The sequence below is a fragment of the Delphinus delphis genome, chromosome 1 (genome assembly GCF_949987515.2).
Source record: "Delphinus delphis chromosome 1, mDelDel1.2, whole genome shotgun sequence".
Classification (NCBI taxonomy): Eukaryota; Metazoa; Chordata; class Mammalia; order Artiodactyla; family Delphinidae; genus Delphinus; species Delphinus delphis.
The window spans coordinates 183,499,849-183,527,126 of record NC_082683.1 but is presented as its reverse complement, the minus strand read 5'-3'; the positions used below and the strand labels follow the sequence as shown (position 1 = coordinate 183,527,126).

Below are 27,278 nucleotides of genomic sequence, written 5' to 3'. Positions count from 1 at the left end.
ACTGTACCGGTCCGCAGGTTTAGGAGGATCGGCCGCCCCTCCCGCGGCCGGAGCAGGAGGCGAGGGTGGGTGAGGCCTCCGGCCGGCAGTGCAGTCCAAACACGACGAACACTCCTCGCGCGGAAAGCCAGGGCCGCCGGGCCGCGCGCCCCAAGTCGGAACCCGGCTCGAACCCCCAGCCCCTCAGATTCCGTTGAATTGCCGGAGCGCCCTCCGCGGGTATGACTGTCCTGGAGCGGCAACCCCTCCGCGTGAAAGACCTTGACCGCAGCCCCTTCTCCAGATCAGATTCTCCCGGTTCCTCCTACCACGCCCATCGCTCGGACAGACGGAGCCAGTCCCGAGCCAGTTCCCGCGCGCCGCGCCCCTGTTCAAAGCGCGTGGGCGTGGCCCACTCGGAGCCTAGCCAATCGGAGTCCGCACTCCTCCCGGGAGGCGCTCCGGACCAATCACACCCTCGCGGGCGGGAGGCGGGGCGACGCAACTGTCGAGCTCGCGCAGGCGTGGTGCAGGCTGGTCGGCGCCTCTGCACTGCGAGGGGCGTCAGCGCAGGTGAGACAGCGGGTGCTCCGGCTCTTCTGCCGAGAGGCCGCCCGTGGGGGTCTGCGGGGTGGGGGTGGGGGGCGGCTTTCTGCCTGTCGGGGGACCTTCCTCTTCTCCGACTATCGGCTGTGGAACGGAGGCTCTGGATGTCTTGACAGCCGTGGAGGGCGCGCGCCGCCGGCCTGTCACCCTGTCCTCCGGCCGCCCCAGCCATCTCGCTGCCACCACCACGCCCCAGCGGCCGCCCCCTCCCAGCCCCCGGGCCTCCCCCATCCCTTCCAGGCATGCCCCTCCCCCCGGCCGTCCCGCCCCCTCCTCCCTCTCCCGTAGACAATCTCCCTGCCGGCCCCCCACCCCCGCCTCCTCCCTGCTCCCTCAGACGTACCCCTGCCCCCCCCCACACGCTGTGACTTTTGCATATTTGTTTTATTGTCATTGAATCCCAGTGTCTACTCACTGAGAAAAAGTGGTAAGGATTAGTATATAAAAATAGTGGTTAATTACCTAGTAAAGTAACTGGTTCCAGAGATGATGGTCTTAAAGGTGTGGCTGAGGAAATTTAGAATAATTTACATGAATGACTGTTGTAGTGTAATTGATTCTATTTAACATATTAATTTGCCTGTAGTATTACTAATTCTGTTTAAATATTTCTGAGTGTGTCAATTGTGGAGGAGCAACAGCCCTGGAGATTAGAAGAACCAAAGAATGCTTTGTCTTTGCACCCCAGTTCAGGAGAGTACCTTGACCCAACCAATACACAAACTTAGTCACCTTTAAACATATGGTTAAGATAGATGCCTCAGTTTAAGTTTATGATTATCATAAGTTGCTATCGTCCTCCTAACTACAATCTATGACCACCGGGTAATCTTCTGATTATAATTAGTTTTCCAAGTAGGAATAACTTAGGGAGAGAATATGTGGAGTTAAAAATTTTACTGTAGTTTTACAAATTAATAAATTGACCTTTTAATTAATGTTTAAGTCTTTGTGAGTGAGCTTGGCATGAATTAGTACATCTAAGCCCTATCAAATCTAGGTTTACTGCCAAGTTGAAGTTTTAGACTACAAAACTGAGAACCAGATCCTGAAATGTGACCTTTTCCACATATAAGTGAGTGAGGTCATACAGTATTTGTCTTTGACTCATTTCACTTAGTATAATGCCTTCAAGGTCCATTCATCTTGCTGCAAATGGTAGGATTTCCTCTTTTTTATGGCTGAATAGTATTCTATTGTGTATACATACCACAACTTTAGCTGTTCATCCATTGATGGATGTTGTTTCTGAGTCTTGGCTATTGTTAATAACACTTAGAACATGAGGATGCAGATATCTTTTCAAGTTAGAGTTGTTTCCTTTGGATGTATTCCCAGAAGTGGAATTGGTGAATCACTTTCTTTCTTTTCATTGCAGAATGATATTCCATTGTATGGACATTCCCCATTTTGTTTATCCATTCTTCAGTTGACAGAGGTTTGGATTGTTTCCATTTTTTGGCTATTATGAATAATGCTCCTGTGACCATTCATGTACAGATTTTTAAGTAGATACGTTTTCAGTTCTCTTGATTATATACCTAGGAGTAGAATTACAGGGTTATAAGTTACTCCTTGTTAACTGTTTTGAGGAACTGGCAGACTGTTTTCCAAAGCAGCTCCATCGTTTTGCATTTCCACCAGCAACATATGAGGATTTGTGTCTCCATATCCCTCACCAACACTTAGATGCTGTCTTTTTGGTTATAGTTATCTTAGTGGCTGTGAAGTTACAGCTTGTTGTGGTTTTGATTTGCATTTCCCTAGTGACTAATGATGTTGGGCATCTTTTCACGTGCTTATTGAATTATTTGTGTATCTTCTTTGGAGAAATATCTATTCAGATCCTTTGTCCATTTTTTAATCAGGTTGTCTTTTCATTATTTATATGTTCTGGATACAAATAAGTTCCTTATCAAGTGTATGATTTGTAAATGTTTTCTCTCCTACTGTGTATCGTTTTCTCACTTTCTTTTTCTGGCTGTGCTGGGTCTTTGTTGCTGCACGGGCTTTCTCTAGTTGCGGAGAGCAGGGGCTACTCTTTGTTGCCTTGCGTGGGCTTCTCATTGCAGTGGCTTCTCTTGTTGCGGTGTGCATGAGCTTCAGTAGTTGTGGCGCACAGGCTTAGTTGCTCCACAGCATGTGGGATCTTCCCAGACCAGGGTTCGAACCCACGTCCCCTGCATTCTTAACCACTGCGCCACCAGGGAAGTCCCTCACTTTCTTCCTTCATGATGTTCTTGAAGCACAAAAGCTTTTAAGTTTGATGAAATTCAGTTTATTTTTTCTTTTGTCTTTTGTGCTCTTGGTGTCATATGAAAGAAGACTTTGCACAACGCAAGGTCGCAAAGATTTACTCTTATGTTTAATTATTTTTCCATTTTATCTCCTTAATTTTTGCCAGATATAGAATTCTAAGTCAACAGTTTTCTCTTTCCATATTTTAAAGATGTGGTTCCACTGTCCTCTGGCATGCATTGTCTCTGAGGAGACATTTGCTGCCTTTTTACATTTGTTCCTCTGTACATAATATGACTTTTTTTTCCTCCTCATGCTTTTTAAACTTTTTATCACTGGTTTTCTGCAGTTTAATAAGGCTGTGTCTTGGTGTTTTCTTCATGTTTCTTATGCTTGTGGCTCCATGAGCATTCTGAATTAGAAATCAATAGTAAATACAACTCTGAAGCTCTTCATGTTTGAAAACTGAGAAATCTGTTTCTAAATAAATTAAAGAAACTGTAATGGAAATTAGAAAATTTGAGAATAGAGGAATAAACATTCTACATATCAAAACTTTGTAATGCACTGGTACTTAGGAAGCAATGTATAGCATTATATGTCAGAATTGAAAAGATAACTCTATACAAATAAATGTAAAACAATGCAATAGATAAATTTGTAGAAAAACTTAACTTGCCAAAATTGACTCAAGAAGAAATACAAAGCTTAAATAATGCTGTAATATTTAAAGAAATTGGATTTGTAGTTTAAAATCTTCTCACATTGAAAACGCCATTACCAGGTATCATTCTGTCAGACATCTTAGAAACAGATAATCGCCCAGACTCTTCTATAGGATGTCAAACTAACTCATTTCAGGAGGCCAGCTTAACTTTGATAACTGATGACGAAATTAGGAAGGAAAATTATAGGCCAGTTTTACCCATAAGCAATAGTGTTGAAAGTTTTTCCTCTAAGGTTAGGAATAGGATAAGAATACCAGCTGTCAGCTCTTTTCTTCAGCATTGTACTGGAAGTTATAGCCAGAACAGAAGACAGGAAAAAGGTTAGAAGGGAAGAACTGATTATTCATGGATGATATATGTAGAATTACCAACCGCAGACCGCCTCCCAAATAGATTCATCATTAGCATTAGTAAGTTTTGGTTTAAAATCTACTGTATTTACATATATCAATAAGAAGTGGGGAGAAAATAGAGTTTTAAAAAAGATAAAAATATAAAGTACTTAGGAATGAATCTAACAAAAGGTAAACTCTTTATAGAGAAAATTATAAAACTATTGAAGAGTGTCCAGAAAGACCTGAACACAGCATGCTCGTGAATTGTAGGCTCACTGCCATAAAGACGTCAGTTCTCCCAGAATTGATCTATGCAGTCAGCGGAATTCCAGTCCAAATCACAGCAGCTTTCTGTGTGTGTGTGTGTGTATTTGTAGACTTTTTAAACTGTTCTAAAATTCATATGGGAGAGCAGAGGACTAAGAAATAACCAAGGCCTTCCTGAAAATAAAGAACAAGGGGGAAGAACTCACCTTCCCATATACCAGGTCTTACTAATAATAAGCTACAATTAAAGCAGTGGGGTATTGGCTGAAAGAGAATACAGTTGACCAATGAAACAAGTTCGATAATCCCAAAACAGGGCCATCCGTACATGCATGGAAATTTATGCCAGCATCAGCAGGGAGGGGATGGACTTTTCAATAAGTGGGACTAGGACACTTGGCTTTTCACATGAGGGAAATAATTCAGACTTGGACCCCTACTCACACTATACACACAAACTGATTGCTAGTGGATCAAAGACTTAAATGTGAAAGTATCTAAGTTTGGGGGTAAGGAAAATTTTAATACACAAAAGTGTAAATATTAATGTAATTGATTACATTAATATTATGTATTTGTCAGAAATGTCATGAATGAAGTGTAGAGACGGCAGCAGACGGGGAGGTGGTGTTTGACTCACCTGTGTAGCCAGAGGTAGCCAGAGGGGGGAGTAGGGCTGAGAAGTGGGGAGGGGCTTGTTTTCGATGAGAGAGATGTTGAGCATGTTTGAATGTTGATGGGAAGAAGGAAGGAAGATTGGAAATACTAAAGAAAGATGAAATTGACGGAGTGGACTCTGAAGGGTTGAGAAATACGTGGATTCCAAACTACGTGGAGAAAACCCCAGACCTTGAAGCATTAGTTTATAAACCTCTCGTTGGAGTGATGACTGTCCCCCGTCACTGCCCTTGCTCTCCCCCCACAGCTAGTACTTGACCGTCCATTTCTCTGCTGGGCACCTCAGGACGCAGTGGTGAGCAAAGCTAGACCCAGGCTCTGCCTCAGTAGTTAATTATTATCAGTGGAGACAGACGTTAATATAAAGCATCTAGAGTTTTTGTAGAAATTTTTGCATTGTTTTATACTTTATTTTTTTAGATGTGTTTGCTTGAATAGATAACTAGAAGGAAATAGAAAAAACTCAGACTTCCTTCTCAGAATAGAGATTAACATGAGGAGTTTGTCCTTCAGTGAATTGCAACCGTGTGCTAAAAACTGGGGTCACTGTTACTGACCCTTTCGTGGGTGCCCCTTTTCTCCACAGGGATCCCAGCCAGCGTTGAGTGCGGCGCCGGGAACCGTGTGTGGGTGATTCTCGCTGGGGTCATGCAGAGAGCATCCCGTCTGAAGAGAGAGCTGAGCCTGCTGGCCGCGGAGCCGCCCCCGGGTATCACATGCTGGCAGGATGGGGACCGAATGGAAGATCTGCGAGCTCGTAGGTGTCGCACAAGGCGTGACGGGTCACGACCCTGTCAAAGGTCGTGCTGAAGTTTGAACACCTGTGTGTTCTAAAGTAGGGGACAATTGCAAGGTCAAAGTGCCCGGCCATCTTTCTACCTAATTTGTTTACATTTATAAAAGGTTTCCATGACATTTTTTCTTTGGCCTTTGATTCCATCTTTTACTGATTTGTAAGCCAAGATCTGGGTATCAGCTTTGAAGCAGTGTTAGTACCAAAGCTCACCTTCTCAAATATCTGTGAGGCCAGATGGGAAACATAAGTGTTCAGAATGCTGCGTTCCAGCCAGAGCAGAACTGCAGGTTGTATGTGATCTGAGGCCAGCGTTGTCCACCTTCTGTTTCGATCTCCTGTGTATTCTTTGATTGACACCAACTTTGGGTACACTGGTACATTGCATGGGGACTTGTTAAGCCCTGAGAGAGTTTCTGTCCCAGACCCAGCTGTTCCGTTAGGACCAGACTTCATTAGGTCCATGGGGTGTGGTAATTTAGATCATCTGATTACCTCTTGACGTTTTGTTCTTTTTTTTTTTTAAAGAGATATTAGGTGGAGCAGACACACCTTATGAAAAAGGTGTTTTCAAGCTGGAAGTTAACATTCCTGAGAGGTCAGTGTGAAAACTATATCCTAAATTTCCAGGGTAAAGCGCAGTTACTGGAAGACAGAGCAGTGTCGCAGAGTGTTGAATGCAGGAGTTCAAGTACCTGGATTTTAATCCTCGTCCTACCATGACTTAATGTGACCTTGGGCAAGGTATTTCATGTCTCTGGAGTTCGATTTCTTTTTCTTAACACGGAGCTGGACCACATCTAGGCCTCACCCCCACCCCACCCCCTGCCCGTCACTGTAGTAAACTATACATAAAATTGACCGTCTAAACCGTTTTTAAGCACACGGTTCAGTGGCGTTAAATGCACTCACACTGTCATCCAGCCGTCCCCCTCATGCATCTCCAGAACTTCTTCGTCTTCCCAGCCTGAACCCCCGCATCCATTAAACACTGGCTCCCACGGCACCTGGCAGCCACCCTTCTCTCTGCCTCTGTGTTAAGGCCCCTTTTAATCCAGGTCTCCTGTAAGGCTGTCATCAGGGGAGTGGTAGCTGTAGTGTAGTTTGTGATTTGTAGATACCTGTTCACCAGGCCAGGCTTGTTACAGGTCCTGAGAGAAGCAGCTCAGTAATCACGGGGGGCGTCAGTTCTGAGACCGATGGGGATTTTCCAAATGCAGTGTATAAATCAAAATTGGATCCTGTTTTTCAACACCCATCTGTTTAAAAAAAAAAAAAAAAGGGAAAATTGAGGAAATCTGAGTAGTAGATGATACTGGAAAATAATTTTTATATTTTATTCATAGGTATACTGATAGTTTTGCAGCTCTATAGGAGAGGGACCTTATTCTTAGGAGAGACATGCTGAAGTATTTAGAGGGTGAAGGGGCTTGATCCAGGTGGTGGGTATAAGAGGGTTCTCAGTACTATTATTTCAACTTTTCTACTGTTCATAAATTTTTGTAATAAAAATTTGGCAAGAGCAAAGGTTTGCCTCTCAAAGGCTGTCGTCCTAATTAGTCACCAGCAGCTGTTTATAATGTAAGAAGCAGTATTTCAGTAAAATTTCCATAGTCTCCTGTGCTTTCAAAGGTACCCATTCGAACCTCCTCAGATCCGATTTCTGACTCCCATCTACCATCCCAACATCGATTCCGCTGGAAGGATTTGTTTAGATGTTCTCAAGTTGCCGCCAAAAGTGAGTGGTGGGAGCAGGGCCAGCCCTCTTGCCTGCCGTGGCCCTCGGCTCTAAAACTTGTGTTAGAGAAGCACGTTCTTAGGGCCGCTGTCTGTCTGCCTGTCTGCCTAGGGCGCCTGGAGACCGTCCCTCAACATCGCGACCCTGCTGACTTCTGTTCAGCAGCTCATGGCCGAGCCCAACCCCGATGACCCGCTCATGGCCGACATCGTAAGCGCCCCCGGCATCCCGCTCGCGGCCTGCTTTCCCCACGCCCTGCTCTCCGTTGGGGAGGCTCGCGTAGCGCCTGCAGCTTGGTTACCAAGTCCCTCCTCTCTCCACTGACTCTCTGCTTCCATCTCAGTCCTCAGAGTTTAAATACAACAAGCCCGTCTTCCTCAGGAATGCCAGGCAGTGGACAGAGAAGCACGCGAGACAGAAGGTGGGGTGTCTGTACAGCTCTGATTGCACTCCTGTTGTTGCTCTGTTAAGCGTGAGTGTGTCCCTGTGTGTGTAAGTGTCTATTAGACTTGCCAGGTTCGTACTGGACACTAGGATGGCCGGTTGATCTTCTCCTACCGCAGCCTTCTACATAATTATTCAGCAGATAGCTCAACCGGCTGGAGGGTTTCCCAGCACCCACGACACCACAGGGCAGCCGAGGTCTCCTGTTTAGGCCAGAAGGAGCTCTTTGCAGGAGAGGGGAGGGGCGGGAGGAGAAATGGACGTGGAGGAAGGGAGAAGGAGAGACGTCCCCGTTTTACGTCCATAGTTCCCTCATTTAACAGAAGGCGGAGTTCAGGAGCAGGGATGAGCACACGGGGGTTTCGCTGGGCTGCCCCGCACTTCAGACTGAGCCACGAAGCGGTTAGTGTCACTTGTGAGAAGAAGTAAAAATTAAACAGTACAGAGGATTGGGGAAGCTGGTTTCGGAGAGAATGTCCTATCCAGGGGGCAGCAGAGAAGGACCTGGGAGAACAGTCGGTGTGAACCTTGTGCTCTGCCCCGCCTGCTCCTTTCTAGGCTGATGAAGAAGAGAGGCCTGATAACCCCCCGGAGGCGGGTGACTCAGAAGGGCACAGCGAAGCACAGAAGAGGAAAGCCAGGCCCCTGGGCGGCGTAGAAAAGAAATTCTGCCCTGACGTTTAGGGTGGGGTTTGTCCTGGCCCGTCTCAGTTAATAGGTTCTTTGCCAGCATGGTCCAATTTGCTTCCGTTTCTGGAATGTTTTTCTTTGTATTTGATGACATTATCGTTTTTATATCCTGTGAAACAGACCTTGTGTATTTATATGTTCTGCTCTACATTGATTCTCTGAGTGCAGTTTGTTTTATTTAGCTCATACATATGTGTCCCCAAACTTGTAAACCTGGAAAATAAATAATCATCTAGTGTTGAGTGTGTGTTTATCCTGAATGTGTGCCTGGGAGCAGACCGGCCAGAGAGCGATACAGTAAGAATGTGAAAGTATCTGGAATTGTCGCCCTTCATTTTGCCCACTCACCAGCATCACTCGGGGCACTGGACGATGGACGTGGGGGTCAAATAGCCTCAGAGACAGTGCGGTGGCCGTCACGCTTCCGGGATTCTAGGTGTTCAGAAGTCCTAAACACAGTGTGGGGATAAGGTGATTACCCTTCTGTTAACGTTTCTCGCAGTGTGCACTTTCTGTGACTTAACTTACGTGGCTGTGGTATAACTTTCGTTTGTTCAACAAATAGCGACTGAACACTTGCTGTGTGCCGAGTGTTTTAGAATAATATAATGGTGAGAAAATCAGGCATGGGGTTAACCAGATAATCGTACAGATTTACATGGATTTTCACAGTCCTTTCTGTCTCTAGCTTTATTTCACGGCAAGTGCTAAGGTGCAAGCTCGAATCCCTGCTCGTGACTTAACGGTACACTTGGGCCTGTGCTTATTCCGTTTAGATGACGGAGAAAACAGATTTGGGCAGAAGTCGGCTGAAGTGGAACGAGGTGCCGAGCGAGAGCAGACGTTGGGGCCGCCTAGGCAGAGAAGGAGACTGTCACGTCCCACCTGTATCCCAGGCTGGTGGTCCTGTGCCAGGCTGGGCACCGTGCACGCAGAGTGCATGCAGTGAGCAAGCAGTTTCCCTTCATCCGCTGCGGAACCGCCCTGCGCTCGGCAGTGGCCTGCCTTAGAGCACAAGTGGTAGCGACAGACGACAGCGTCAACCGAAAATGTAAATTTCCTCTGTGTCCCCCCCACCCCACTTCATAAATTTCCAACTTCTACATAATTCTTGAACCCATTTCTCAAAATCAGCTACTGTTCTCTTGTTAAAGCCTAGGAATTAATTTTGTTCCAGGCTTGTCTCCTATACTTGGGCACATTTAAGTCAGATTTGGGGTTTCTAAATGCAATTAGTGTATCAGCCAGGATGCTTGCAGCTGTGAGATCCAACTGGCTGGTGATAATACCCGGGAAGTTCTCTGCCCTATTTACCGGGAGTTGGGGCCAGGGCGGGTGTCTGGACCGGTGGTTCAGAGGCTGTGTCTCTCGCACCTGCCATGCGTCCTCACTGTCCCCTCCTTCAGCTTCTTCCCCTCCTGGAGTGACCACCAGCAGCCCTCAGGGTCGTGTGTTTCTTGTTCACATCCAGCGGCAGTGGAAAAGCCAGCCACTGTGGCAGGGAGACACCAAGTGCTGATGGTGTCGATGGGGGTACAGGCCAGGTGTGAAGCGGGATGGCCTTAGGGGTCGTTGTGGGAAAGGACAAGCCCCCTCGACAGCTGGCCACCACCAGGTCTCTCACCTGCACTGCCATCACAGCCGGTACCTTGTCCCCTGGCCTCCAGCCTGGACCCTCTGCGGTCCATGCTCCTCACAGCAGCAAGAACAAATTCAGATGATGAAAGAGCCAGACTGCATCTCCTCCTAAAACCCTCCAGTGCCTTCCCTCAGCCTCCCCTCCCCGCACACCCTCCGCTCTGTACACCACACTGAGCCGCACTGGCCCCCTCCAGTCTCAGCACGCCAGCCCCTCCGGCCTGTGCCGTCCCCGACTCTACCTGACTACCTGGATGGTCTCAGCCCACACAGCTGCCTTGGGATGCCCTTGTCCGGCCCCTCGGAAGGAGCCATGGCCATTACCTGGTGTACCTCATGGCCCTGTACCCGTCTGCCAGTGTGTCCACTCCAAGTGCTGGGACATAGTGGCCACAAGGGCCTTGGCACTGATTGCAAGAAATACCAAAGCCAGGAGTCATTAATTAGAAGCCATCCCTCCATCTCTGGGTTAACAAGTACACGGGACTTGGGCAGAGAAGAGAAGTGAGAAGAGGGAGATGAGGAAGCCCAGCCCCGCCCGCAGCCCAGGGAAGGATGGAAAAGCATCAAAAGCGTGAACACAGGTCCAGGAGACCCTGGCCGGCCCAGGCCCCCAGAGCCCTGCTCTCCACGCTTCGGTTTTGTCCTGTAGAAGCGGGGGACAGTTGTGGGGGCTGACCGGGGTGCTGCACCCAGAGCGCCGAGCACGGGGCCGACCCCGCGAGCTTAGCAGGGGCTGGGGGCGGGGACGACGGGCCAGCCACATAAGGCCTCAAAGCGCTGCTTGCCGGGACAGGCAAGCTACGCCGTTCCCCCGAGTCGTAGAGGAGATGACGTGACTGATCCCAGAGACACTGCGGATTCCAAGTATCCTCTCCTGCTGCCCCCGCGGCTCCCCAAAATCTAAGTAAGAACAGATTTACCACCCACCATGCAGGCTGAGACTAGGTCTTTACCCTTCGGCTGCGGCGGGAATTCGGCACAGACAAAGCTCCTTTCCCAGCCAAGTTATTTTTCCATCAGCCAGCAGCTCCCGAGGTTGCCCTGTTTAGGTTGGGGCAGCCTGGGGGAGGGAAGGACAGGGGCGCGCTGCCCCCGGGCTGACTGGCCGCTGGGAGGCTTGGATCCCACACAGGGAGCCCGGACAGCTGTGACAGGTGGGGTGGTGGGCGCAGGTCTCTGTGCCCAGAAGCTACGCCTGCACTTTCTCCTTCTGTCCAGTCAGCATGGCTCCTGCCGGGGCCACCGAGCGCCCATCCGCCCCAGCTCTCAGCCTCCATCAGGTGACAGGTCCCCTCGGTTTCTCCCCCTCGTGGGCTTGCCTCTCCCCCGACCCCACTTCCCACTGGGCCGGACCTCCGTCCTCCCACCCATCGCTGCCTCCCTTTAAGCAGGACCTTGCAGCTCGGCTTTGGAGAAAGGCCTGCTGAGCCGCTTTCCCCCAGACCCCCCCCAGCAGAGGCAGCTGCCCTGGGGGTGAGCTTTAGCCTTGGGGTTCTCCCCAGACCCGGAGGTATGTTTGAGACCCCCTGCACACGTCCTCTCTGGGGAGCCCCCAGCTTCCCCCTGCCGACAGCTCACCAGCCACCTTGGCCCGTGCCAGGGGACACTCCTCTCTCATGGCCCAGGGTCCCCGGCACAGTCACCCGTGGACCCCTGCGAACCCACAGCCTTCCTGCCGGGCTCCAAGCCCAGGTTGCCAGCCTTCTTCTTAGGAGCGGCTCCTCCGGGGACCCTTCCTCTTCCGTGTCAAGTGTGCTCAAGGCTGAGCCGGAAGACAGCTCAGAGCCCCAGTTTCTCGTTGCTTTTTGGATTAAGTAATAACATCTAACATCTCTCAAGTACTTACTAGGTGTCATGAACTAAGCTAAGCTCTTTACATGAAAAATCTCCTTTAATCCTTTCAATAACCTTCAGAGCTTAGGTACCGTTGTCATTTCCATGTTTCTGATAATGAGACAGAGAAGTCAAGTAAAACTCAGGACTGCGGGCTGTCAACGGAAGGTCTGGGAGTTGAACCCAGGCTGGACCAACTCCACGACCTCACGTACCAACTACACAGACACTGTTCTGCCTTTTGTGCCTCTGCCCCTCGGCCCCGGGCAGTGCTGCCACCTGATGGTCCTGTGATTCTGTAGCCTCCTGTGAGCTCCCAGGGGAGAGCCTGCAGGGGTCAGGTTCAGGGAGGAAGCCAGGAGGCTGGTCTCCTGCCCCTCCGCCCTCACCCTCCTCCACCCCTCCCCCTCTGCCCCGCGGACCCCCTCCCAGCACCACTCTCCCCACCTGACAGCCCACCCCGCCCACCCTCCTTGCCTGTCCAAAGCCCATTCACGGCTGCCCTCTTCCCCCAGGGGTTGCTAAGAGGTGAGTGGGTTTACTCCAGGCTTTGGGCGGGGGGTGTTGAGAGAGGGGTCTCCTCTAGCCGAGCGACAGATCGCACACTCGCACCCGAGCAAAGGAGTCATCGCTTCACAAACCGAGGGGTCCAGTCACGCTTTCCCCAGGTCCCTGGGAGCCCCGGAGATGGGAGCCCGTCCTCGGACCCAACGCGGTGGCAGAGAGAGAATAAGCCGAGAAGCCGGAGTCACGGCCACCACTGGACCCGGAGCCGAGACCCCTGCAAGCCGCATGCATTAGGGGGCGGTGGGAGCAGTTGCTGAAGTGGAAGCAATGTTCCCAGAAGGAGGAAAGCGGCCACTGGGCCAGAGCAACAGGCATCCCAGGCACAGGCCCACCCCAAGGAGAAAGAAGCCACAGGGCGGAACTTCAGCCACTGTGGTCCCCCGGAGGGCTGCTCCCCAGACAGAGGGGCGGGCACGCGGTGGCCCTCGGTCTCACCGCTGAGGCGTCTGCGGCTCTGCCTCCTCCTGACGAGGCTGTGACAACAGACCCGAGGCTGAGTGTCAGGGTGGCCCTTTTCAGGGACGGGCTGGCTTAGCTCCCATCCCCCTGCCAGGCGGCCCCTTGAGAGTAGGGTCTGCTTACATGTACTCGTTTATTTTGATTCATTTATTCTTTTATATATGAGATACTTTACTGGGTTTTTTTTTGTTCTTTTTTTTTTTGCGGTACGCGGGCCTCTCACCGCTGTGGCCTCTCCCGTTGCGGCTCCGGACGCGCAGGCTCAGCAGCCACGGCTCACGGGCCCAACGGCTCCGCAGCATGTGGGATCTTCCCGGACCGGGGCACGAACTCGTGTCCCCTGCATCGGCAGGCGGACTCTCAACCACAGCACCACCAGGGAAGCCCCACCTTTTTTAAAAAAAATCTTTTGGCTGTGCCCAGCGGCATGTGGGATCTTAGTTCCCCGACCAGGGATCGAACCCGGCCCCCTGCGGCGGAAGCTCACTGTCTTAACCACTGGACCGCCAGGGATGTCCCGGCACTTTTTATAAATTATTTTAAAATTCTTTTAACAGTGTTTGAGTTGGAGATTATTATTCCAACTTTCTACATGGGGAAGATGATTAACCTGACAAAATTCAGTCAACTAGTAGGTGGTTTAGCTGGGATTAAACTCTAGCAGGGCCCCCCAGACACATCAGTCCACACACTGCCCTTCAGGGGACCAGGGTAGGGGCCTGGCCTGAGTGGTCAACCTATGATTTGGCCTGGTGGAGAGAAGGATACCCGGCTAGTCGGATTCTCACTCAACCTCTCAGGACGTTGCCTCGGAAACCCCAAGAGAAAACAAGGCCACCAGCCCAGGAGCTGAAGCGAGGGATGCAGGGTGGGGCCTCGAGGGAGAGCAGGGCTCACAGGGAGGCCCCTGGAAGCAGAATTTATGAATAACACAGACTATTCCTCAAAAGGAGCTACGAGGTCAAGAGAAGATGTCGTGACTTGTAAGTGGCCTTTGACCCCACAGTTCCACTTCTGGGAAGGTACCTCACGGGTCTACGACAAGTGCAGTGAAGGACACACCATCCCAGTCTGAAGAGAGGGTGGGGGAGAAGATTCCCAGGGCAGAAAGCAGGCTGAGACGGTCAGCCAAGGACAGAAGGGTTCGCAGTGTCAGGAAGGGTCCAGGGTGCTCAGAGTCTGAGGATAGAAACCCCATGGCTCGGGCGTTCTCTCTAACCCAGTGCCAGGTGCACAAAGGCACTTAAATCTGGGTGGGCAGGGTGACCCCCCCTAGGCTGTGCCCCGACGCCCCAGAGCCCAGGGCACAGGGCACCCTCCTCTCTCAGAACAGCCCCCACCCCATGCCCACAGACCCACCAAAGAGAAGAGGAGAGGGGCCGGGGACCCGGGGGCTTCACTTCACTGGTGCTTTTTTTTTTTTTTTTTGCTGTATGTGGGCCTCTCACTGTTATGGCCTCTCCTGTTGCGGAGCACAGGCTCCGGACGCACAGCTCAGCGGCCACGGCTCACGGACCCAGCCGCTCCGCGGCATGCGGGATCTTCCCAGACCAGGGCACGAACCCGCGTCCCCTGCATCGGCAGGCGGACTCTCAACCACTGCGCCACCAGGGAAGCCCACTGGTGCTTCTTTATCAGAAGGATCCGATCAATATTCACAGCTCGGCGAGCCCGGGGCCCACCCGGGCGGGGTGCACCAGCACAGAGGCCAGAATGGGTCAGGGGTCCCACGGCCAGCGCCGTCCTCACCTACTCGGGCCTGCGGGGAACCGTCGTCAGTCATCCCCACTCCCCAACCCTGGACGGGCAAAGCTGGGAAGGAGGCTCGAAGCTCGAGGTGGAGGGGGCACGGCAAAGGGAAGGCCCCGCCTGAGGCTCTGTAACCGCGGCCTCACACCCAGCCCTGAGCTGGGTTTCCTCACGGTGTGGACAGAGCCGCTCAGGACCCTCTGCTGCAGGTGGTCCGGGGAGGCGGGTGGGCACCGTGGGTGTTCCACAGCAGCACTGTCAGAGGCCAGGGCGGCGGGAACCAGCATCTTCACCACCACGGCCCCGGGACGGACTCTTCCCCGTGGGCACCATCTTGGAATATGTCATCAATCCAAGACAAAGGCATCTACATGCATTGAATTATTTGGCTTTTGATGTTGAGTTTAATCGATGATATACCTATCTTCATAATCTTCTACTGATCACAGCGGAGAGAACCAAGGATTGACGCAGACTTGCAGGAAAGCCAGGCGAACACGAAGAGACTTTACTTCGCCTCTCGTGTTGGGTGAATGTACAACATCTACGAGGCTTTTGAATAGTAAAAAGAGTTCCAGGCAAACACCTCTCCTCCAACCAAAAGGTGGAGCCCTGGCCAATGCCCAGCTGGTTAGGAACAGAACACAGACAGCGGTGGGGCTGCCCTCGAGCTTGCAGCCCTGAAGCCCCAGCCCCTCCTCGTGGGAGAGGCCAATGCAGGTACGGGTCCCACGACTCCTGGGCTCCAACACAGGGCCGTCCTCCCCCTGGCCCACCCAGCAACAGCTCTGACTCCGAGGGGACGGTGGCCACACAGGGAGGGGCCTGGACGACCTCCCAGAAGTCGAGGCTCCCGAAATCACACCCCCTTTGCTGTCCATCCCTGGGGCGTCTCGGAGAACTCCTTTCTCACATAAGAGTCACTGCTTCTCAGCACCAGAGCAGAGCAACCTGCTTCCACGAGAGGCCCCTGATCAACCCCGGGAGGTGCAGGGACCGGGGTTCTCACGTCACCAGCTGACAAATGAATCCACCACCACCGAGCGCCTGCCGGGGCTGGCCCTGTGCCTGGGCCCTGGGGCTCTTCTGTGGCACCAGGGCAGCACGTCTGGTTTCAGAGCCTGGCCTCTGACTTAGAATGAGATTGAAAATGTGCCGGTTCCACCGTGGTCCCCACCTCATCCCTCCACCCCACCTGGTGGCTTTGGCGACTCCTGTGAGAATTTCCACTTCGGGGGGAGGGCAGGGAGACAGACACTGGGCCGCAGGCCATGTAACTATCAATAGAAGGACCTTCCCAGGTCGTCCTAGGAGCGGAGGCCCTAGGGGGCTGGCTCAGGACCACGACAGCACTCGGGGAGTGCTGGGTCCTGCTGGGTCCCGGATTCCGACTCCCATCCCGACGTGGCAGACATCGGGGTGCCCTGGACAGGTCTCACCCTCTCCCGAGCCCTGGCTCTCACTCCTCATCCTGTATTTGGGGGCAGGGAGGGGTGCCCTGGTAAAAAGTAAGGGAGGGAGGCCACGGCGGGAAAGGCAGAAGGTCCCAGCCAATCTGGGGCACCCAGGAGTCCCAGGCCTGGGTGACGCTTCCTGCAACCCAACATGCAACACAAACATCCCCCCAGGCGCTGGCCAGGGGCTCCCTGTGCCCCCTAGAGGGCAGGGCCTGGGGGCACACAGGGAGGGGCCAGGCTTGGGGCAGAAGATGGCAGATGGCGAACCACAGGAACCACAGGAAGGCAGCCGGCAGCCAGGGACCCTCCGTCGTATGAGGGCGGAAGCTTCTCTGGTGGCTGGGAGCCCTTCCACCTGCCCGGTGCCGGGGTCTGAGGCTGGAACACAGGGCAGCAGCCCGCTCCCCACTCTTTTCAGGGCAGGACAACAGAGACAAGAAGGCCACATCTGGTTGACAGGGTCCAGCTCCCAGGACCGGGCTTTTAAGACTGGTGGCCTCTTGTGATGTCACCAGGTGGTGCAAAAGGGGGCCCCTGGGAGAGACGAGGGCTGGTCTGTGAGGTGCTAGTAGATATTCCACGAAAACCCAACCGGCAAACCAAAACCTATTATTCAATAGTTTGGGGAACTGGCTTAAAGCAAGTTCAACAGATCTCACTGCTGTGGGATTCTCCTGCCTCTTTGCCACACTGACGTGCACCCTGAATCTCTAAGAAACGGGCACAATGTCCTATTTTCAGAAACTTGTTTTCACGGGAGTCTTTTGAGCGGCATATTCAGGACCAGCGGGGCACAGAGCACGTGTGCATCCAGTCCCGGAGCAAGGGGAGAAGCCCTGGCGGCCCCTCCTTGGCCCCTGTGCGGTCCCCTGCCCGTCGCACCTGATCCTGGGCCACTCGGGCCCCCGCCCCCGTCACTGTCCTCTGCTCCCCTCATTTACCTTAAGCAGACAAACGTCCAGACCTCTGGTCCTCAGCCTCAGACGCGACAGGGAAGAGGCCAGAGCAGGGCCGAGGGGAACCCAGGCCAAGTACACACGGTGGTGGCCTGGGAGAGCGCGGGCCGGGGGCGGGGCCATCTGGTGGGGTTTATTTTACAAGCAGCGTCCTTCACGGAGGGGGCGGGAGGGGAGGGGCGTAGGGGAACGGAGAGGACGTTTACAAGTGTGAGGCCGAGGCAGAGCCAGACGCCTGGAAGGCCCCCGCCCCCGCCCGGCCCGCCCCCGCTGGCACGGCCCCCTCGGCCCCCCGCGGCTGTCCGCCGTCCACGGCGGGTGGCCGGTTCCCAAAGCGGGTTCCCTCTGGCTCCACAAAGTGGCTGCCCTCCGGCCGGGAGCCCCCGGGCTGCTGGCAAGGGGCGAGGGTCACGGAGGTGAAGCCGTAGGTCTCCAGCCCGGGGGGCCGGCCCGCCTCGGAGGCCTCCAGGATGAGCTCCACGTCCGAGAAGGCCACCAGGGCCTGGGTGGAGTCGCAGGAGCTCGGCTCCAGCTGGCCGGCGGCCGCCAGGGCAAGAGGCCCCGGGACCCCCAGGCAGGGCCGGAGCCGCCGCAGGTCCTCCCGGAAGTGGGGGCTGAAGAGCAGGTAGAGCAGGGGGTTGAGGCAGGCGGGCAGGGGCAGCGCCAGAAGCAGCACGGACTTGACGGCCTCGGGGGTGACGGGGACGAGGCCCAGCGCGGACGCCAGGCTCAGGAAGGCCACGGGGCAGTAGAGGAGCCCGTCAGCGAAGGTGAGACGGGCCACGTGGCGCACGGCGGCGCAGTCCCACACGGCCTCCAGCTCGGCCCCGGGCAGCTCGCAGGACAGCCTGACGTAGGCTGCGGCCACTGCCAGGAAGCAGGAGGCGTTCAGCATCGCCAGCGCCGCGGCGAAGCCCAGGGCGGCCGGCCGGCCATCGGGCGGGGCGTACGGCAGGCAGAGCGGGGAGGCCCCGTACTCACCCACGGAGGCCAGTGGCAGGGCGGCCGCCAGCCCCGCCAGCGCCAGGCAGCCCAGGGCCCCCGCGTGCAAGCTGCCCGGGGCCGGCGCCTTCCCACGGGCCCGCACGCAGGCCACAGCCACGCTGCAGTGCACGGCGGCCAGGGTCAGCAGCAGCATGGAGGCCTCGGAGCCCAGCACGGCCAGGAAGCCCACGGCCCGGCAGCCCGGGCCCGACTCCCAGCGGGCGCCGTACTCCGCGAACCGGCCGAAGGTCAGCGCGTCCACCGAGGCGAGAAGGCCGCAGGAGAGGCCGGTCAGGGTGTTGGCCCCTGCGATGGCGCCCACCACGAACTTGAATGGGGGCAGGGGGCCGGGCCCGGCCGCGGACAGGCTCAGCAGCACCAGCCCGTTGCAGAGCACGGAGAGCAGCACAGCGGCCCACACGGCCAGGCGGACGCCCCAGCTCTCGAAGAGGTGCTCGCATGGCTTGAAGGGGCCTGCGGGAGAGAGGACCACACTCTAGCCTGGGGCCGCAGGGCGGACACGGCCTCATCCATCTGCAGGGCAGCCCTGCAGGCCACCAGGAGTCTCAGGGCTCCTGGTGGGTCTGGGAGAGGAGCAGAGGGGACACAGAAGGAGGGCTTCCTCCACGAGCTGCAGGGGGTGGACGCCAGCCCAGGACACGGAGGCAGAGACACGTGAGAAACGCACACGTGGTACAGACTAAGGCAGCACGGACCAGCCTTGGGGAAACATCAGGCAGAGCAGCCCTCCCCACGGAGCAGAGTCCAGAGCAAGGAAAAGACAGGCTGGCCTGGAGGAGCGGCCAGGGCAGCAGCCCTAGGGACAGGCTGGGGCCAACCCGCAGAGCGGCACCCAGGACCCTGCCACGAGGAGCCTGGCCAGGTGGGCTCTCCCTGGTTCCTCGGCCACATTTAATGCTCACGACTGGGTCAGTGTTGGGGGCAAAGCCTACTGAGAACATCAGAGGGCAGGTGGCCCCTGGGGTTTTCCCGTCTGGTTCTGCACTGGATGGCGGACAGCCTGGCGCTGTCCATCTCTCTCCCCAGGCCCTGTCCTCAAACCACCTTGTAACTTTGGACCTTTGTTCCTTCATCTGTCCTGACCTGGACTCCTGTTCTTCCATGTGCGGCTAGGCGGCCTGGGCACTGGAGAGGATTTGTGACAGCTCTTTTTTAAACACTTTTTTTTCTGATTACCAAATAATAGATGTCAATGGTAGAAAAATTGGAAAATGTAACGTGGATTGAAACTGCTTATGATTGCTCCTCAGAGAAACTCATCATTTTGCTGTTTTCTATCAGTTTTAAGAAATACATATATCCACATAGATTTTTTTTAACTAAATTGGGACTTTACTGTAGATAGTTCTCATTCTCTCTCTTTTAAAAAATCTATTTATTTGGCTGCGTTGGGTCTTCGTTGTGGTGCGCGAGCTTCTCATTGCGGTGGCTTCTCTTGTTGCGGAGCACGGGCTCTCGGTGTGCAGGTTTCAGTAGTTGTGGCTCGTGGGCTCTAGAGCGCAGGCTCAGTAGTTGCAGCGCACGGGCTTAGTTGCTCCGCGGCATGTGGGATCTTCCCGGACGAGGGACTGAACCCTTGTCGCCTGCATTGGCAGGTGGATTCTTAACCACTGCACCACAGGGAAGTCCCATAGTTTCTTATTCTCTTTTATAAGTTAAAGTTTTATCATGCACGCGTTCCCATATTGTTACATGACTGAAAAACACGTTTTAGGTGTCTGTGCAGTGAATATGGGCACACCGGAACTTATTTGGCCATTTGTATGTGCTATTGTAAAAGTGAGTGCAAGTTGGATTTTGTCTTTTGGAGCTTCCCCTTTTACGTCATCGCTGCTGATCACCGGTTTTCAGAGGCCGCGTGAACACGCACCTGTGCCTCCAGGTGCGCTGGTGCGCTTGTCGCTGCGGGCACTAGAGGGCGCGCTACAGCCGCGAAGCGCGGGGCGCGTGTGCTGCGGCGCCTGGGCGGGGCTGGAGAGCCGGTGAGAGGGACGCTATCCGCTGCCTTCCACTCATCCGACGCTTCCCGGCCCGGCTCCCGTGGCCGCTGCTGCCTCCGGGGTGGCCTGGGGCTTCACGCTAAACACAGAGGCTGGGCTGGACCAAAGGGGAATTTTCTTTGTTTCCTGACAGCAAGATGGATTTAGCGGAGACTGAAGGAGGCTTCCTCAGCCGTTAAGGAGCGGACAGTGCTGGAAGGAGCCCCCAGGGACACCTGGTGTTTTATGCCCGGGAGAGCTTTACCTACGAGAGGCGGCACCCCTCCTGGGATGGAGTGGGGAGGGATGCAGAAGGGGGCCTTGCAGGGTGCTGCCCTGCTCGAACTCTGCGGGTCTCAGACGAGCCAGCCCCGCACCCGCCGCCTGAGCAGTGGGGTCTCTTCGCTGAGAGAAAGTTCCTCCTGGCTGTATCACCTCTGGCGACTCGTAAATGTCGCTTTGACTCCCCTCCCCTCCCCCCCCCCCGCTCCCGCTGCCCCCAAGCAGCCACCGAAGGGGGGCGACAGCCCCTTCCCCGGGAATGACAGAAGAGGCTGAACTCGCGGAAGAGCGGGGGCTCCTGCAGCGGAGCAGGACGCTGTGGTCCTCCCCACACCCATGTCCTCCGCCTGCCTCTTGTCGCTTTTAACCAAAGAGTAAGTTTAATTAGAGAAGTGAGAAAATGCAGAAGCAAAGGAAAGAGTCAAAGGACTAAATAATAATAGTCATTGAGCAAAGTCAAGGGCCTTCAGTCCGTCCTCAGGGCTGTAGATAATATTCTGAGCCACGTCCTTTGAGCTGTTTTATAGATGCTGAAACCCGCCCCCGCCAGCTGGAAGAAGTTAACTACATGATGACCAGGCTGTAGCCATGACCTAAGCTGCCACAGTTCTGAGAACCGGCCTGAAGAAATGGGAACAAACCGACCCTGGAACTGAAGCCTAACTGTACTTAAAACAATCAAGATGACGCTGATCAGACCACCGATGACCAGTTTCAAGATGACCGTCAGAGCTGACTGTGCTGTCTCTGCATGTAGCCCCCTCCCTCTGCCTGTACATCCCTGAAACTCCCCCGTAAAAGCTCTTGGCCACTGATTGTCGGTGGGGGGAGTCGGCCGTTGGACATGAGTCCACCCTCCCCCTCCCAGGTTGCCAGCCTCCAAAGTAAAGCAAACTTTCCTTTCCACCGACCTTGTCTCTCGAGTATTGGCTTTCAAAAGGCGAGCAGCTGGACCCCACTTTCCGTAACGCTCCTTCCCCAGTCCCTGCCCTCCCCACCCCGAGGCACCCCTCTCACCTGGAACAGGGCTGCACTGGACAGTGGGGTGTGGCCTGGGGTCCTCCACCTCCAGCTGGAGCTCGTCTGGGTCCACATCATCTGAGGGGAGACCAGAAACCGGCTCAGACCCTGGTCTTGGTGTGGGTCAAGCCCCACCTTTCTCCAAAACCCCACCCCTCTGAGATGTTGTCCCGACTCGTCTGCTGGGGACGGGGCCTCCCCGCGGCCCTGCACAGGTGTGTCTACCCTCGGGGGCAAACCTCTGGTCAGCTCCCTGTTATCCGCCTGTGGCCCTCAGACACCGAGTGCCCCCATGTCCTCCCGGGCAGCTGCACAGAGTCAGGGGAGGCTGCCCTGCTGGTGGGGGCCCTCCACATGGGCCAGCCCACCGCTGTGACCCCATGTCCGGCTGGGAGCCCTGCACACTGCAAAGGACAGAACAGCGAGCGGGATGCGCTCGGAGGAGGTGGACCAGGAATGGTGACGACAGCCGAGCTGCTGGGGGTGTTGGACTCGGAAAAGGCAGGGTGAGGGGAGGAAGGCCGTCCTCAAAGAGCTGCCGGCCTGCAGGCATCACTACACCCCGACGTGCTGATGGTCCCAGGCAGCAGAACCAGCATCAACAGACGCGTCACAGAAGGAGGCAAATCATGATCCAGAGGGAGAAGTTCTGGTTCTTCCTACACAAAGAAGCTCCCACCATCAGAGGTCACGTGTGCTGACCACAGAACCCTGTTGCTGGGCGTTGGGCACAGGCGGGGGGGCATGTGGGGTGGACGAGACGCGGCCCTGCTGTCGAGGAGCCGCGGGCACGCACGCTGCCCCCACGAGGAGGTCACCTGGCGCCAGGGCTGGGGCTCCCCCAGCTCTCATCCTCCAGGCCCCGCGCCTACGGAGTCCTCACCGACCCTCCCCACAGCTGCAGGAGGCAGGCAGCCCCGGGCATCATCGGACACGTGAGGAAAGCGAAGACCTCGCCTTGGGTCTCACAGCCAGTGAGCGACAGAGCGGAAGTCAGACTGAGACTCGCTGGGCCGCAGAGCCAAGGTGGGGGGACGGGGAGACGGTTGGGGGAGCTTTACAGATGCACACGGTGTGCGTAACTGGAGAGACTGGAGCAGGAAGTCTCCAGTGTGAGAAGGCGCTTCTCTACTGCGTTAGCAGGTGGACTAGATCATCTTTAACCACCCTTCCAATTCTAAGTCTAGGCTCTGCGATTCTGTTCGTCTGAGAAAGGCAAATCCCTTGTTAAAGAAACTCCAAAACATGATTGAATCAAATGGCATTATTTTCCTTATTCGCTCTTGTGCTGTTCCTTAAACCAGGGCCTGCAATCTCCACGGGGGTGGACATCTCAGGGCCCAGAAATTCTTTAAGGATATTGAAATGATAAATGATAACTAAACCAGTTTATAGTTTATAAAGACGAAACTCTCTTTTGCAGCGATAATTCATCATTGGAAGATCCCCCTCGAGGTTTGCGGGATCTTAGTTCCCCGACCAGGGATTGAACCCCGGCAGTGAGAGTGCAAAGTCCTAACCACGGGACCGCCAGGGAGTTCCTGGAAAGTTTCTGGAGTTGGGTTGGGGTAAGCGGGTAGTTTCTGGAGTTGGGTTGGGGTAGGCGGGGGAAACTGCCTCTCCTGGAAGGTTAGGGAGCCGGGCCAGTGGGCTCTCCACCGTGTACAGGCCAGGCCCAGGCAGGCGACCGTTTGTCACACTTGTCCCCGCCTTCAGCTCACATGTCTGCTTCCTGCGTGGAGCCTTCCTCCCACTTAAAGGGTAAACGGTTCAGTTGGGAGCTTTCCCTGGAGGCAGGGAGGCCCTGTGGAGCTGCCCATGGCCTGGGCACTGCTGGGTGGACAGGGGGCCGGGCTGTGCCCACAGCCTAGCATTCCATCCCTCGTCACCTTTCCTGCTCTGTAGAACGGAGCTCAGCAGTGCTTGGAAGTCAAAATGCACGGATGAGATGCAAGAGCTGAGGCCCGTGGACTCCGTGTGAGGCCGTAAGGTCACAGCCAAAGTGCTGAGGACCGCTCTTCACCGAGGGGGATGTGGGATATGGCTGTAGCCGCGGCCCTGGCCCCCTCCTACGCTCAGCAGCTCCTCAGGAAGTGGGGCCCGGCCCTGGTGCCGTTACGGCAATGGCCGCCCACCAGCCCGATGCCCTGTGGTTCTCCCAGACTCTGGCCTGGTGGAGTTTCACTTTCAGGAAGGAAGGTTTCCACTCCTTCCATCCCTGCGGAGTGGACAGCAGACACCCAGACCGCCCCAGGGAAGCTGCTGCCCCTGCCGGGCCTCATACTCTCCCGGGAGGGCTCCAGTCCCCTTCGCCTGCCCACGGTGGCCTCCTGGGCTCCCAGCTATACTCCTGCGTGTCCGGCCAGAGGCCCCTCCCTGAGTAGCCACCGTGGACGGAGGGCACACGCGTCTGTCTGCGGGATCTTCAATGCTCCCGACGGCCTGTGGGGCGCGAACGCCGCTCCCAGCTTACGGATAAGAAACGGAGGCTCCGCAAGGCCTTGTCCGCGGTGACCCGACCCGTGAGTGGTCTGGAGGAGTTAGAACCTGGGTCCGTCTACACTGGCGTGAATGTTCTTACGTGTTTAGATCTGATCTTTCTGTTTAGCTTCTGCACTGACACATTGTGAAGAGAGAGTTAGAGACTGAAGGGAAACCCCCGAGTCGGGGCCCTTTCCCCTCCCTCCTAATTCTGCTTGTGCTCTGCAACAGGGGGCAGGCCATGAAGACCTTCTCTCTGCCCTTCACCAGAGACCCCAGCCCGTAGGTGTTCCCTCTGGCCTCCCTGAGAGGCCCCCGGGCGCCAGGGCCTCTGAAGCCCCTGGTGAGACAGCAGGGCAGACAGTGGGGGCAGCAGTGACCCCCCAGCTGCTCCTTTTGGCTCTGAGACACAGCGTGAAAGGACTCTTTTCCAGAAGCAGGTTTAATTGATTTAGCCTGACCCCGCCTGGCTCGGGCTGATTGGAAAGCGCTGTCTGCTCTGAGGACGCCCGCTGCAGGGCTCGCGTGGCGGGGCGGGGGGCGCCGTGGAGGAGCTGCGGCCCACGAGGCCCACCAGGACAGGGCTGTCACGTGAGCCACGGCCTGGGGCGCGCCCTGGGGGCCACAGAGGGCTTGGCAGGTGGGAGGCGTGCCTGCCGTCAAGGTCAGCGCCGCCCTTGTGTCCGCGGGGCCTGGGGGACAGGCGTGAACAGGGGCCGCCCCTCCCTGGGCCCCCAGCAGCCCCTGCCGGCTCCCCTCAGGGTCCTGCGCCTCCTCCCTCCCAGCCCCCCCACGGCCCCCCGGGTCACTCACAGTGGCTCTCGGCGGCGTCGGCAGGGAGGCCCAGGGGCCTTTTGGGAGCGTCGTGGTCGTCAGGGTGAGGGCCCTGGGGCGCCCGTCGGCCCAAGGCCTTGAAGACGCCGCGGCACATGCCGTAGGAACAGCACTGGTAGGCGTAGGGCACCTCCAGGGCCCTGGGCGGGGGAGGGGGGGGCGGGACACAGCCACCTTAGCCACGGCCGGGGCTCCGGCAGCCCGCAGCCGCCCGCTGCCCCCGAGCGCCCTGCTGGTGGCCTCCCAGGCTTCTTCCTCAGGCCCGCAGCCGCCCGCTGCCCCCGAGCGCTCTGAGTGCCGTCCAGCCTCGTCCTCCCCCATCTACAGGCCTGAGCCAGGCTCCGACGGGGAGCAGCTGGGCCACGCAGCCTGAGAGCTCCGCCCCTCCGGGCGGCCCTCCTCTTCCGCTAGCGAGGAGACAGGGCTCTCCTGGCCCGTCTTCACCCTCGCTCTCCGCGAGGCCTGCGCCCCGTGCCTCTGGGCACGTCAGAGCTGGGTCGGCGCCCCATTGCTTTGCAGCAGAGCGTGGGCCACACGGGCCGAAGGAGGCCTGGGGTCCTCGGCACCAGCAAGGGCTGAACGGCTGTTTTCTACTCATCAGCACCCTGGGCTCGGCCCTGATTCCAGGCCCGGAAGCTGCCCAAGCAGGGGGGGGGCCTTCCCACCATCTTAGCTCTGTCCTCGCCGGGGTCCCCCAGGGCTGGGACTGGAGAGGGAAACGCTACGCGGGGATGAGAGGGAAGGGGCCCTCCCCACTCAGGCTGGCCAGACCCTGGGCCTCCAGGCTTTTCTCGGGGTGAGGCCCTGGGCTCTCTCCTGTCCCTCCCGGCCTGGCCACCGCCCTGAGGCAGACCTCTGTAGGTGTGCGGACGGGAAGCCTCACCTCAGTCTGGGGAAGCTGTCCTTGGGGAAGGCCTGGGACAGAGCCCAGTTCCCTTTGAGCTTCAGATGCACCAGGCCCCCAAGCCCGGCCAGGGGCAGTGTGGTCAGCTGGTTGTCCGTCAGGTCCCTAGGACAATAGGTGGTCAGGGTCACTGGCAGTCAGGGGGTGGCAGGAGGCAGACTGTGCTGAAGGCGTGGCCAGTGTGCCCGGGATGGGAGCCAGAGGAGAGGAGGGAAGGAAGGCTCGGAGGAAGGAGCACGGATGCCGGGCAGAGGCGGCAGGGTTGCCAGAGCTCCGTCGTCCCCCACTCGTGGGACCTTGGGGGCCGACTACACGGGGCTGTTGGAGGTGACGCCACGCCGTCCCAGCTCCTGGGTAACACAGCCGCTCGCCCACAGCTGCTGGGCCCCGTCTGAGTCCCACCGGAGTCCCTGTCCAGCCCACCAGGGCATCCGCCTGCTGTGCCGGCCCCTGGCCCCCTGCTCTTCTGAGGACGCGGGGGCCAGAGCTGGGACTGAACAGCGCGGCTGTCTGGCCGCACGCAGGGGTTCGGTCGCCCGTTCTGTTTCAGGGCCAGCTTAGTAGCCAGAGGTGAAGATGTGCATGGCTCCCCCTGGAGAAATATCAGAAGAAGCCAGGCCTCCAAACCAGACAGTGCGGCCACAGACCGGCAGCGTGGAAACGGCCTGGGCTGGACGTCAGGGAACCGGGCCCCGTCACCAGCTCCCCGTGAAGCCGAGGCGTGTCGCAGGTCTGCCCGAGCCTCAGCGGCCTCATCTTTCAAAGGGATAAAAATACCCATCCGACCGCTGTGGCGGGAGCAGAGCGAACAGGCGGGAAGCAGCGGTGAGAGTGTGGCCTGAGCCCAGAGAGCAGGGCTGTGAGCGCCGGGGTCCCGGCCCCTTGAGTGAGCACCACCTCCGCAGGCCGGGGAGCACCTAGGAGGCGAGGGGCAGGGCTGCAGGGCCTCCGGCAGACGAGCCTTCAGGACACAGTGGAGAACACGCACCCCTGTGCGCGGCGGCCCCACACGCTCCCCGTTCCCGCCCCGGTGGCTTCGGGGCCTGGCTGCCCGGGGGCTGAGGCTGCGCGTGGCGCCGCAGAGCTCGTAGGGGTGGCTCCGGCTCATCAGGTCCCACGTCTGTCCAGGGGGCTGGGAACGCGGTTAGGCTGGAGCCACGTCCCCAGCACGTGTGGCCGACACCCACGCGTGTCCCACCCCAGGCCGGGCCCTCCTGCCCCCGCTGGGCAGCCCACAGGCCCACGGTGCTCCAGCACCCAGGAGGAGAGGGCAGTGGACACTCACAGCTTGACCAGGGAGCGCAGGGTCGCGAAGGCCTCGGGGTGGATGGACCGGATGGCGTTCCAGCTCAGGTCCCTATGGGCAGAGGACGTGACAGGAGGGTACAGTGACACATGAAGGACCCGTCGTTCTTACCCTGGGTCACCGACACATGTGCCATGGTGTGGGCATGCAGGGAGGCTGCCCGCTGGGGGTCCTCACGGGGTGCAGGCGTGCAGGGAGGGGCCCCACTGGGGGTCCTCATGGGGCGCAGGCGTGCAGGGAGGGCCCCCCGGGTGCTGGGGTTCCCTACGGGGTGCAGGCGTGCAGGGAGGGCCCCCCGGGTGCTAGGGT

The 27,278-nt window shown here is 56.6% G+C and overlaps 2 protein-coding genes across 3 annotated transcripts in view; one reads left to right on the top strand and one right to left on the bottom strand.

Moving 5' to 3' along the window:
• Positions 1 to 514: 514 nt before the first annotated feature.
• UBE2T (ubiquitin conjugating enzyme E2 T) lies at positions 515 to 8,738 on the top strand. Of its 2 annotated transcripts, none has more exons than XM_060011493.1 (7): positions 515 to 552; positions 5,418 to 5,588; positions 6,153 to 6,222; positions 7,257 to 7,362; positions 7,474 to 7,572; positions 7,706 to 7,783; positions 8,365 to 8,738. In XM_060011493.1, the coding sequence occupies exons 2-7, from the start codon at positions 5,480 to 5,482 to the stop codon at positions 8,488 to 8,490; spliced, it is 588 nt and encodes a 195-aa protein (XP_059867476.1). In that variant the 5' UTR covers positions 515 to 552; positions 5,418 to 5,479; the 3' UTR covers positions 8,491 to 8,738. The 2 variants fall into 2 exon arrangements, with proteins under 2 accessions (XP_059867476.1, XP_059867466.1); XM_060011483.1 differs by lacking the exon at positions 515 to 552 and adding an exon at positions 1,984 to 2,023.
• Positions 8,739 to 17,360: 8,622 nt separating this feature from the next.
• The window catches only part of LGR6 (leucine rich repeat containing G protein-coupled receptor 6), a 94,818-nt gene continuing 84,900 nt past the window's right edge, over positions 17,361 to 27,278 (bottom strand). The window contains exons 14-18 of the mRNA XM_060011471.1: positions 26,949 to 27,020; positions 25,643 to 25,768; positions 24,739 to 24,899; positions 21,442 to 21,522; positions 17,361 to 18,616 (exon numbers count right to left, since the gene is read on the bottom strand). Of these exons, the coding sequence (XP_059867454.1) occupies positions 17,361 to 18,616; positions 21,442 to 21,522; positions 24,739 to 24,899; positions 25,643 to 25,768; positions 26,949 to 27,020 (1,696 nt within the window). The remainder of the gene's footprint in view (positions 18,617 to 21,441; positions 21,523 to 24,738; positions 24,900 to 25,642; positions 25,769 to 26,948; positions 27,021 to 27,278) is intronic.